Source organism: Oncorhynchus gorbuscha, linkage group LG15 (genome assembly GCF_021184085.1).
Source record: "Oncorhynchus gorbuscha isolate QuinsamMale2020 ecotype Even-year linkage group LG15, OgorEven_v1.0, whole genome shotgun sequence".
Lineage (NCBI taxonomy): Eukaryota > Metazoa > Chordata > Actinopteri > Salmoniformes > Salmonidae > Oncorhynchus > Oncorhynchus gorbuscha.
In genome coordinates this window covers 82,192,306-82,204,804 of record NC_060187.1, presented here as the reverse complement: position 1 = coordinate 82,204,804, position 12,499 = coordinate 82,192,306, and the positions used below count along the sequence as shown (strand labels likewise).

The following is a 12,499-nucleotide window of genomic DNA, read 5'->3' as shown; positions in this document are numbered from 1 at the left end:
TTCTCTGTTTAGTGAGACCAGCAGATCAGGGGCAGTAGGGATGACCACGTGTTCTCTGTTTAGTGAGACCAGCAGATCAGGGGCAGTAGGGATGACCACGTGTTCTCTGTTTAGTGAGACCAGCAGATCAGGGGCAGTAGGGATGACCACGTGTTCTCTGTTTAGTGAGACCAGCAGATCAGGGGCAGTAGGGATGACCACGTGTTCTCTTGATACGTGCGTTAATTGGACCATTTTCCTGTCCTGCTAAGCATTCTAAATGTAACAAGTACTTTTGGGTGTCAGGGAAATGTATGGAGTAAAAAGTACATTATTTTCTTTACAAATGTAGTGAAGTAAAGGTTGTCTAAAAAAACAAAAAGTCAAGTACAGATACACAAAAAAACTACTTAAGTAGTACTTTAAAGTATTTTGCTTAAGTACTTTACACCAATGGTTATTCACAGGAAATATTTATCAAATGCTCCTAATTGCATTGTTTCTATAGGTTTCAGAAACATACACAATTAAATTACTATAATGTGGCTTTAACTTTTATAAAAAATTGCAATAAAAAAATATTGGATGTTGGGTATGGCTGTTTTTATAGATGCATACAACCTTTAATGTTTAAAGAGACCTCAGTATCACTGGTAATACAGTATGACAGCGATGACACACCAACATTTCCACTGTAATCAGTAAAGGGATGAACACAATGACATTTACCACTTAAGACACAGTAGTCCTCCACTGTCCCTGTAAAGACCAAACACACCAGAACTTAGTGAAGTTATAGAAATGACTTTAAGACAGTCCATTGAATCATAATGAAGATCATAACCCAGTTATCTAGTACAACCTGCTCTACCGTCACTAAACTTGTATGTAAAGAATGTCATTTGTCTCCGAGTGCTCGCACGCAACTCTCACAAGACATTCCTTACCTTTGAAAGTAAGATAAAAATAAGAACATCTGAAAACGCCCCACCCCCTCAAAACAAAGAACGGGGCATTTATACATTACATATTACACAACGGAGAGTCAAATAGAGAGACAAATTGAATCCTCCTGACTGTATTTCTTAATTGTTGCTTCAAGGAAGAGTAGCTGCTGCCTTAGTAACAGCTGATGGAAATCCTAAAAAAGACTAAATGCTAAATATTTAAAGGTTACCATAACAGGACTTTAATAAATAATAACTATTTGATGACATCAGAAGTCATTTCAATTTGCTTGTTCAAAACTAAAAGGTAGTGATGAAAAACCAGTATTGGAAATGTAAACTCAATGGAAATCTAAAACTGTTTTTACAGGTGGGATTCCATAGGTCATATCTATCTAACGATGGGGGCTGGTATGACGCAGAGGGTGCATGTGGATGTTTGTTTAGATGCACGCAACCTTTAATATTTAGAGACTCACCTGAATATCAGTAGCCAGTGGTGGAAAAAGTACCCAACTGTGATACATGAGTAAAAGTAAAGATACCTTAATAGAAAGTTACTGAAGTAAAAGTTAGTCACCCAGTACGATACTACTTGAGTAAAAGTCTACAAGTATTTAGTTCTAAATACATTGCATACCGCCCCAACAGGTCCACAAACGATGCAATCGCCATCACACTGCATAACATTCCCACTGTAATCAGTAAAGGGAATCACAAAATGACATTTACCACTTAAGACACAGTAATCCTCCACTGTCCCTGTAAAGACCAAACATGAGAACTTTGTGAAGTTATAGAAATGACCTCAAGATAGTTCATTGAATCATAATGAAGACCATAACTCTGTTATCTAGTACATCCTGCTCTACCATCACTAAACTTGTAATGTAATTTGTCCTCGAAGACATTCGTTAACTCCGAAATTAGGACAAAAATAAAATTAAACATTATAAAATTCACATGCCCCCACCTCGTCAGAACAAAGGATGCAGCAATTATATCTAACACCTTACAATGGAATGTCAAATAGAGAGACAAATGTAACCCTCCAGATTGCATTTCTTGTAAAGGTTTAAGAGACATACAAGTGAGATGTTGTATAAAATATAATAATGAGACTTTAATAAAAAATATATATATTTGATGACATTGGCAGTCATTTGTACTTCAACAATAACATACGATTTGTTTGAGCAAATGTACAGGTAGTCATTCAAAACTGGGATTAGAAATAGAAACTAGAATGAAACAAAACTGACTGACTCACGGTCGAGTGGCATTCTATAAGACTGTTATTACCGGCATCAATCTAATAATTGGTGTTATGATGCAGAGGTGGGTGTGGTTGTTTCTATGGATGCAAGCAACCTTTAATATTTAAACTCACCTGAGTAGCCCAGGTCATTCAGCATGACAGAGAAGACACACCTGGAGCTCTACACAGGTCATTCAGCACGGCAGAGAAGACACACCTGAATCTCTACACAGGTCATTCAGCACGACAAAGACACACCTGGATCAGCACTACACAGGTCATTCAGCACGGCAGAGAAGACACACCTGGAGCTCTATACAGGTCATTCAGCACGACAGAGAAGACACACCTGGAGCTCTACACAGGTCATTCAGCACGACAGAGAAGACACACCTGAATCTCTACACAGGTCATACATCACGGCAGAGAAGACACATCTGGATCAGCACTACACAGGTCATTCAGCACGACAGAGAAGACACACCTGAATCTCTACACAGGTCATTCAGCACGACAGAGAAGACACACCTGAATCTCTACACAGGTCATTCAGCACGACAGAGAAGACACACCTGAATCTCTACACAGGTCATTCAGCACGACAGAGAAGACACACCTGGAGCTCTACACAGGTCATTCAGCACGACAGAGAAGACACACCTGAATCTCTACACAGGTCATTCAGCACGACAGAGAAGACACACCTGAATCTCTACACAGGTCATTCAGCACAACAGAGAAGACACACCTGGATCAGCACTACACAGGTCATTCAGCACGGCAGAGAAGACACACCTGGAGCTCTATACAGGTCATTCAGCACGACAGAGAAGACACACCTGGAACAGCACTACACAGGTCATACAGCATGACAGAGAAGACACACCTGGATCAGCACTACACTGGTGAGGCTATTATGTGTTGTTTTGTATATGTATTGATGTGCATATGAGTGTAGAACTGTGTGAGTAACTTCACCCTAATTACATGAAGATGGTTAATGGCAGATAAGCAGAGATTAATCTTTCATCTTTAAAAAATATATATATTCTGGAGAAGTTATTGTGTGCTTGTGCAAATACTTGCTGTTGGTTAGGAGGAAAGTCTGATTTAAATCATCTTGCTATGAACTCAAACTGATATCTTTATGTTGTAGAATCCAACCTAGAAACAGCAAGAACTATGGAACAATCTACAGGAAGTCTCTCTATCATCACCTGGAACACTTGTGGTGTTAAACCAACAAAACAGTACCTAAATAAGTTTATTGATATAATGGACTATGGCAAGGAACAGAAAGCTGACGTAATCTTCCTTCAAGAAACTCACATTGGACCTAACTGCTATAGAAAGCTGGAAGAACATGGATGGGAAGAGATGGAAACAAATTGGACCTCTTACCTTACAGTTTACTCTCCGAGTAGCAAAGGAGTGGCCATACTGGTGAATAAAAAACTAAAACCACACTATGAGTACATCTGCCATGATGAAGACTACGCTGGTGGCTACATTGTCCTGTTCTGTCAGATGTATGGTCAACTCTTCACTCTTGTGAACGTGTACAATCACAAAGAAGACAAGAAAGTACTGGGGAGGCTGTCCCAGTATCTTCAGGAGATGAAGATTGGCACTTTAGTGATTGGAGGGGATTTCAACACAGTCTTGGACCTCGACTTTGACAAGCGTACAGCATCTGAACGTAAACGGCACACATCCCTACGACCTCTCCTGCAGAGTTTCATTTCCTCACTGAACCTCCAAGACACATGGGCAAGACTACAACCAACAAAAAGAGCATTCACTCGTTCTCAGGGCACCAGCCACTCCCGGATAGATATGTTCTTCATGCAACAGGACAAAGCCACATTTGCTCAGAGCTGTGAGATTCACACTGACTCAGGGATTTCAGATCACAAACCTGTGTCTCTGAAGATCCTCGTCCCTAAAATAAGAAGCACGTTAACAGATGTTCATGAAAAGCTGAGGAAGTTGGGCGATGGTGGACACAAAGTCAAGAACAAATTAGGTAGAAGAGCAGGAAAAATCAGTGGAGCAGAAGTCCTAGTGGCGATAAAATCCCTGGCTGACTCATCAAATGGATCAAGGGAAGAGGACCTCATGGAAACAGAGACATTAAAGCACGAATACAATGGAATACTCAGGGAGAAGGAAATACCAGAGGGATTCAATATGTCACTGAACCGAAAGTACAAAATATTTGCCACAATACTTGCCAACCGTCTGCAGACGTACCTAGAACCCCCGTTCACAGGAAGTATTAAAATACCACCAAAGAGTTCGCCATACATAGTTTACCTGGGCAGGCAACCATTGATTAAGTCAACTTTCTTAAAAGAGGCACTGCTGCCACTGTCTCCTCCTAAAGACTTCACAATCCTAAAGCAGGTGCTTCATGAGGACTTGGGCATCTTGTGGAAGTTACTCCCAATGGTTGAAGGTTCCTCGTGTGACAAAATAAATCTACAGGATCAATGCCCCCTCACCCCAGCACTACTACACCTGTGTCTGAAGTACATGGAGCACAGAATCCTTAGTGTTAGAGGCACAGTCCTTAGTGTTAGCCTTCAAAGACGGAGTCTTTTGATACACATGGAAGAAGAGAAACAGCGTTCTGTGGTCAAGCGGCTCTCTAAAATCGAAAAGAAGTCTGACCTGAGTTTAAGGTGTTTGAAGTGGAAGATGGACATTCAAATGAAATGAAACATTCTTAGAAAAATATTAGAGAAACTGTTATTGTTCAGCTTCACAATGAGAAAAACAAAATACCATTAAAAATATAAGAAACATATATGAAACTACATCCATGAAGTGTTGAACCAGTGATCTCCATACTGCTATGGGCCCTAAGCACCTGTTCAGCCATCGGTCATCTCCAAACCCACGGCCAGCCTGACAGACCCACACCACAACCCGGACTTGTGATACCTGAAGGGAAATCATACTACGAGAGATGGGATCGCAAAGGAAGTAAAGATGGGACCGAAGTGAAGGTCAAACCCAGAACCAATCCTACATCAGGTTAGATCATAAACAATCAAATAAGAGGAATTAGACTTCATATCCAGGGATATTGGATTTCTGGCCCTATACATTACTACCTATATAAATGTAAATGTATTTTCAAACGTAAGGGTTATTTAGATGTAACTGTATCTTCCTTTTTTACATCATATTGCTCTATTCATCGCTGATTATCTGTCTTCATAGGAATATAAATACCTACAGTACATATTATACTCTATAGATGTTTGAGGTAACCTATGATGTATGAAGGAGTACTCCCAGGAGTATGCAGTGCCTCAGTCTTATCAGGGTTCTGCCGACTGTACATATTATACTCTATAGATGTTTGAGGTAACCTATGATGTATGAAGGAGTACTCCCAGGAGTATGCAGTGCCTCAGTCTTATCAGGGTTCTGCCGACTGTACATATTATACTCTATAGATGTTTGAGGTAACCTATGATGTATGAAGGAGTACTCCCAGGAGTATGCAGTGCCTCAGTCTTATCAGGGTTCTGCCGACTGTACATATTATACTCTATAGATGTTTGAGGTAACCTATGATGTATGAAGGAGTACTCCCAGGAGTATGCAGTGCCTCAGTCTTATCAGGGTTCTGCCGACTGTACATATTATACTCTATAGATGTTTGAGGTAACCTATGATGTATGAAGGAGTACTCCCAGGAGTATGCAGTGCCTCAGTCTTATCAGGGTTCTGCCGACTGTACATATTATACTCTATAGATGTTTGAGGTAACCTATGATGTATGAAGGAGTACTCCCAGGAGTATGCAGTGCCTCAGTCTTATCAGGGTTCTGCCGACTGTACATATTATACTCTATAGATGTTTGAGGTAACCTATGATGTATGAAGGAGTACTCCCAGGAGTATGCAGTGCCTCAGTCTTATCAGGGTTCTGCCGACTGTACATATTATACTCTATAGATGTTTGAGGTAACCTATGATGTATGAAGGAGTACTCCCAGGAGTATGCAGTGCCTCAGTCTTATCAGGGTTCTGCCGACTGTACATATTATACTCTATAGATGTTTGAGGTAACCTATGATGTATGAAGGAGTACTCCCAGGAGTATGCAGTGCCTCAGTCTTATCAGGGTTCTGCCGACTGTACATATTATACTCTATAGATGTTTGAGGTAACCTATGATGTATGAAGGAGTACTCCCAGGAGTATGCAGTGCCTCAGTCTTATCAGGGTTCTGCCGACTGTACATCAAATATAAATTCAACTCAATATTCTGTTGGGTTTCTCAGGATACAATGGCTTTGAAACCACAAGGTCATCTGAAGTCCCTGAGGTCTCATTATGAATATACTCCTATGCGTTGTACATAATATATATGTCTTCCACAAATACATGTGTGTATTTGTATGTGTGTGTATTGTTTACATTTGTCATGATTTAGAACTTCCTGTAGTAAAACAAAGAAACACAAATGAAGACAAATAAACCATGAAAATTCACAAATAGCAAACTAAAGAAAATTCAACAGTCTTATTGCAATGATTTTATTTTCTCTCCTTGTAAAAAAGGGCTGAGATTGCAGTTCACTCTTCATAGAAGATATTACATTCTTCACAAAAAAAAACTAACAACATATTTTTCAGATGAACTGATCGCAATAAACTCTAAATCTGGGAGCACCAGATTTATACAACATGGTTCCAGACATCAGTGTTCAAACCCTTGGAATAATCATTACATTCCTAAATAACCTGCTTAGACAAGACAAAACGATTTAAAAGTCATTTAAAGTATATTGTTATCCGAATGTGTGTGTAAAGTAATACTACAGACTCCTCTTCATGAGTTAGTTCTTACAGGCATAACTATGAGTCAACATATTGTAAATGCTGTGACAAAAGACATTAGAATGTTGGAAAACTGCAGCACAGAAAAGCCTTTTATTTTTTCATATTAAGGGGGGGAAATTGCCAACTAATTATGTTTGATTAAGTTCATTAAATAATCAGAAGGATTTAATTAAATCTGTGCTGTTTTGGGGGGAATAAATAAATAACAATCATTTCAGTTAAACCTTTTGAAAACCAAACACAACATTTATAATTGTTAGCTTCGTGATAGATTTTGTAATCAACATAGTTAGTACACTTTAGTGTTTCCAGATATTTATTTTATGATAGAAAATAAGAAATGAATTCATAAATGTCTTATCTAACCAACAGATATTAATCAGAAATTACACAATCAAAATACAATGTAAATACATTTTAAATGGCATTGATAATAAATGGGATTTATGTTATTTGTAAAAAATTAAATAAAAACGGATGTTTTATAACCTTAAAACAATACAGGGTAAGCTGTACTAAAGAGCAGTTAATCTTGATAGAGCTACATGTATCACCGAATTGAGTTTATCTACCCTGTTAAAGTTAACAGATCTTTTCAGAATGTTTTAAATAATCAAAATGGATGCCAACACGTCTGGACCTCTACAAAACATCAATACTTAACTGAAAAAAAAAAAAAGAGTCTTTACTGCACTAAAACAATTAGCTCTATTCAAACATAAATACCAACTTTAGGCTCTCCTCATTGGTGGAGGGTCTCAGCTGGTTAAGAGCTCGGTGTGTGTGCCATAATTTTTTGATTGCCTTTTAAGACAGAAGAAGGGGGTACTGGGGTACAAGGGGAAGGAGTGGGGTGAGTCCCAATGCTAGAACAAGATGGGGAAGGGTGATAGAAACCTCCCTCCCCCCTCCAAATTCAATCTCAACCCGGAAGGTAACCACCAGCTACAGGTCCAGTTTATCACAGATATGGTCAGATTACTCCCACAGAGTAGCAGGGTCTATTCTCCAAAGAGAGAGAGAGAGAGAGACTCATACTAAAAGTAAAAATACTTCAATAGAAAATGACTCAAGTAAAAGTGAAAGTCACCCAGTAAAATATTACTTGAGTAAAAGTATTAAAATATTTGAATTTAAATATACTTCAGTAACAAAAGTAAATGTAATTGCTAAAATATATTAAAAGTAAAAGTATAAATCATTTCACTTTCTTTCTATTAAGCAAACCAGACAGCACCATTTTTTTCTGGATAGTCAGGAACACACTCCAACACTTAGCCATAATTTGCAGTCGAAACATGTGTGTTAAGTGAGTCAGCCAGTGCAGAGGTAGTAGGGATGACCAGGGATATTTCTTTGATAAATGTGTGAACTGGACCATTTTCCTGTCCTGCTAAGCATTCAACATGTAACGAGTACTTTTGGGTGCCAAAAAATTGCTTAAGTAGTACTTTAACATATTTTTTACTTAAGTACCGTATTATCTGTGACAAACATTTAATCAGGTGAGATCATAAAGCATGAAATCAGAGGCATAACACTTCATATCCAGGGATATGGGATATCTGGGCCTATACATTACAACCTATATCAATGGAAATGTCTGTTTTTAACATGTAGTTTATTTAGATGTAACTCTATATGTTTTAGCCCACAACCCCATTTTGATAATCTGATAATTGTCGAGTCCCCAACCATGTGAATTTGATTTATTTTAATTAACAGCCAATGTTTACTTGTTTATTTGGGGCATAGTGGCAGCCAATTGAAAAACATTCTATCAGTATTTCTGATTGTCTTCAAGAAAATGAGTCTGACATAATGCATCTTATCACCACCACTAATGAGATGGGTGTGCTTGGTGCAAGGCGCATCGGAGCATCTCAAAGTCAGGAGTCGACAGCACCTCATCTCTGCTGTCACATCCAACCTGGATCAATATTTGGTTTCAATGCAGACGAGAGCAGTGAACTCAGCTTCACAAAGATATGAGCTGGCGAACGGTACCATGAGTTTTATGGTGCTTTCAAGACAACTGGGAACTCGAAAAAATACAAGGTCAAGTCATGATGTCAATGATCTTCAGGAAAGAAAGTCTGAGCTCTAGAAAGAGGCTCGTGTTCCAGAGTTGGATGACCGTTCAAAACCATTTTCCAAGTCTGAGATTTCTGATTTCCCAGTTCCGAGTTCCCGTGTGTTTTGAACGAGGCATTAATGCTCAGAAGGAGAGTGCAGGAACCAATACTCCTCAGTAGTGACCCATGAATCTATTCTGTCACATGACAGCTCGATCAGCTGTTCCATTTCACTTACCGGCATGTCAACTGATCACAGTCAAACAAATTGGGAAGTAGGTCCCAAAGAGGTGAGCAGTCATCACTCGTGTGGGACAATTTACTAATGCTTTTTTTCTAGAAACATGCACAGCCGAGGGAAGGAATGGGGCATGGTTCGCTTTTGAAAGACTTTCTCTTCAATAATAATTCTTTCCTCTGAATCGACTGATTCGGTCACTCAGCTGTAGAATTTTTGTTCAGTATATCTATTTTTTGAATATTTTTTTTTCTCTCCAGGATTTTGGAAATTCATATTAGTCGACTCCACATGGGGTCGCAACCCCTAGCCTGGGCAGCAACATGGGGTCGCAACCCCTAGCCTGGGCAGCAACATGGGGTCGCAACCCCTAGCCTGGGTAGCAACATGGGGTCGCAACCCCTAGCCTGGGCAGCAACATGGGGTCACAACCCCTAGCCTGGGCAGCAACATGGGGTCGCAACCCCTAGCCTGGGCAGCAACATGGGGTCGCAACCCCTAGCCTGGGCAGCAACATGGGGTCGCAACCCCTAGCCTGGGCAGCAACATGGGGTCGCAACCCCTAGCCTGGGCAGCAACATGGGGTCGCAACCCTAGCCTGGGCAGCAACATGGGGTCGCAACCCCTAGCCTGGGCAGCAACATGGGGTCGCAACCCCTAGCCTGGGCAGCAACATGGGGTCGCAACCCCTAGCCTGGGCAGCAACATGGGGTCGCAACCCCTAGCCTGGGCAGCAACATGGGGTCGCAACCCCTAGCCTGGGCAGCAACATGGGGTCGCAACCCCTAGCCTGGGCAGCAACATGGGGTCGCAACCCCTAGCCTGGGCAGCAACATGGGGTCGCAACCCCTAGCCTGGGCAGCAACATGGGGTCGCAACCCCTAGCCTGGGCAGCAACATGGGGTCGCAACCCCTAGCCTGGGCAGCAACATGGGGTCGCAACCCCTAGCCTGGGCAGCAACATGGGGTCGCAACCCCTAGCCTGGGCAGCAACATGGGGTCGCAACCCCTAGCCTGGGCAGCGCTGATATATATGTTTAATTAAGTTTAGAACTCTTACATTTATAATATTCCAGAAAACCTTGCCCAGGTTACTGTTCACACAAATGCCTCTGTAATTGTTAGGGTCAAAATTGTCTCCGTTCTTAAAGATTGGGGTTATGAGTCCTTGATTCCAGATGTCAGGGAAATAACCTACACTAAGGATCAAATTAAACAGTTTTAATATAGCCACTTTAAATGTTGCACTAGTGAGTTTGAGCATCTCATTTCGGATGCCATCAGGTCCGCAATGCTTTTTTAAATTTCAGTCTGTCTGTTCTGCTGATTCATATTGTATTACCCATCACCCTGAAAGATAATGGATGTTCTTTCTGCTGATTCATATTGTATTACCCATCACCCTGAAAGATAATGGATGTTCTTTCTGCTGATTCATATTGTATTACCCATCACCCTGAAAGATAATGGATGTTCTTTCTGCTGATTCATATTGTATTACCCATCACCCTGAAAGATAATGGATGTTCTTTCTGCTGATTCATATTGTATTACCCATCACCCTGATAGATAATGGATGTTCTTTCTGCTGATTCATATTGTATTACCCATCACCCTGAAGGATAATGGATGTTCTTTCTGCTAATTCATATTGTATTACCCATCACCCTGAAAGATAATGGATGTTCTTTCTGCTGATTCATATTGTATTACCCATCACCCTGAAAGATAATGGATGTTCTTTCTGCTGATTCATATTGTATTACCCATCACCCTGATAGATAATGGATGTTCTTTCTGCTGATTCATATTGTATTACCCATCACCCTGAAAGATAATGGATGTTCTTTCTGCTGATTCATATTGTATTACCCATCACCCTGAAAGATAATGGATGTTCTTTCTGCTGATTCATATTGTATTACCCATCACCCTGAAAGATAATGGATATGTGATGATTATGATGATCATTAAACTGAAACATTTTGTTCAACAATAGATAGTAGATTTCCTCCTAGAGCCAGTTCTACTATAGACTCCAGTAGCCTCTTCCCTCTCCGAGGCCTGATCTGGTAAAGGAGTTATATACAGAATCCCACTGAATTCTCCTATCTGTTCAGACAAACAGGTGGTGGATTTAACAGCCAGGTCTCCCGTGATACAAGTCAGTATTCAACGTCCATCCATGTCTACGGACATCAGGAGATGACGTGGAAACTGGACACCAGGGGCTACAGTGAGCGCTGTTACATTCAAATAGGTTTCCGTTTGCTAGGACGTTGTGTAGCATCTGCCTCTATTTGAAAAGGTGGCAAGTTTGAATCCAGCGATAGAAAGTTATTTAAAATTGATGTTGTTTTAAGCATATACCAAACCTTAACCCTTACCTTAACCATTCAGAGTTAATGCCTTAACCATTCATTAATGCCTAACCTTAACCCTTACCTTAACCATTCATTGATTTCTTTGGGATAGGGGGCAGCATTTTCACTTTTGGATGAATAGCGTGCCCAGAGTGAACTGCCTCCTACATAGTCCCAAATGCTAATATATTGCATATTATTAGTAGTATTGGATGGAAAACATTCTGAAGTTTCTAAAACTGTTTGAATGATGTCTGTGAGTATAACAGAACTCATATGGCAGGCAAAAACCTGAGAAAAATCCAAACAGGAAGTGGGAAATCTGAGGTTTGTAGTTTTTGAACTCAGCCCCTATTCACAGTGAGATATGGGTTATTTTGCACTTCCTAAGACTTCCACTAGATGTCAACCATCTTTAGAACGTTGTTTCAGGCTGCTCCTGTGAAAAGTGGCCAGATGAGAGCTGTTTGACTAAGGGGTCTGCCAGCAGCCTCATTCTCAGTCACGCGCTTTCACATGAGAGGTATCTCTCATTCCATTGCTTTTCTACAGACAATGGAATTCTCCAGTTGGAACATTATTGAACATTTATGATAAAAACATCCTAAAGATAGATTCTATACTTAGTCTGACAAGTTTCTTCGACCTGTAATATAACTTTTTTAACTTTTCGTCCGACTGGACCAGATCGCGCTTTTGGATATGTTTATCAAACGCCATAACAAAAGAAGCTATTTGGACATAAATGGACATAAATGATGGACATTATCGAGCAAA

At 40.3% G+C, this 12,499-nt stretch overlaps 1 protein-coding gene across 1 annotated transcript; it reads left to right on the top strand.

Moving 5' to 3' along the window:
- Positions 1–2,349: 2,349 nt before the first annotated feature.
- LOC123996362 lies at positions 2,350–9,276 on the top strand. The gene is made up of 2 exons (XM_046299735.1): positions 2,350–3,089; positions 3,341–9,276. Exons 1-2 carry the CDS (start codon positions 3,053–3,055, stop codon positions 4,903–4,905), a joined length of 1,602 nt encoding a protein of 533 aa, XP_046155691.1. The 5' UTR covers positions 2,350–3,052; the 3' UTR covers positions 4,906–9,276.
- Positions 9,277–12,499: the final 3,223 nt, after the last annotated feature.

What these genes read in the sequence shown, in the direction of transcription:
- LOC123996362 (XM_046299735.1), top strand. Translation starts at nt 3,053, where the DNA reads ATGACAGAGAAGACACACCTGGATCAGCACTACACTG. An exon ending in CCTGGATCAGCACTACACTG is followed by an intron (nt 3,090 to 3,340) that starts GTGAGGCTATTA and finishes TTTATGTTGTAG; the next exon opens with AATCCAACCTAGAAACAGCA.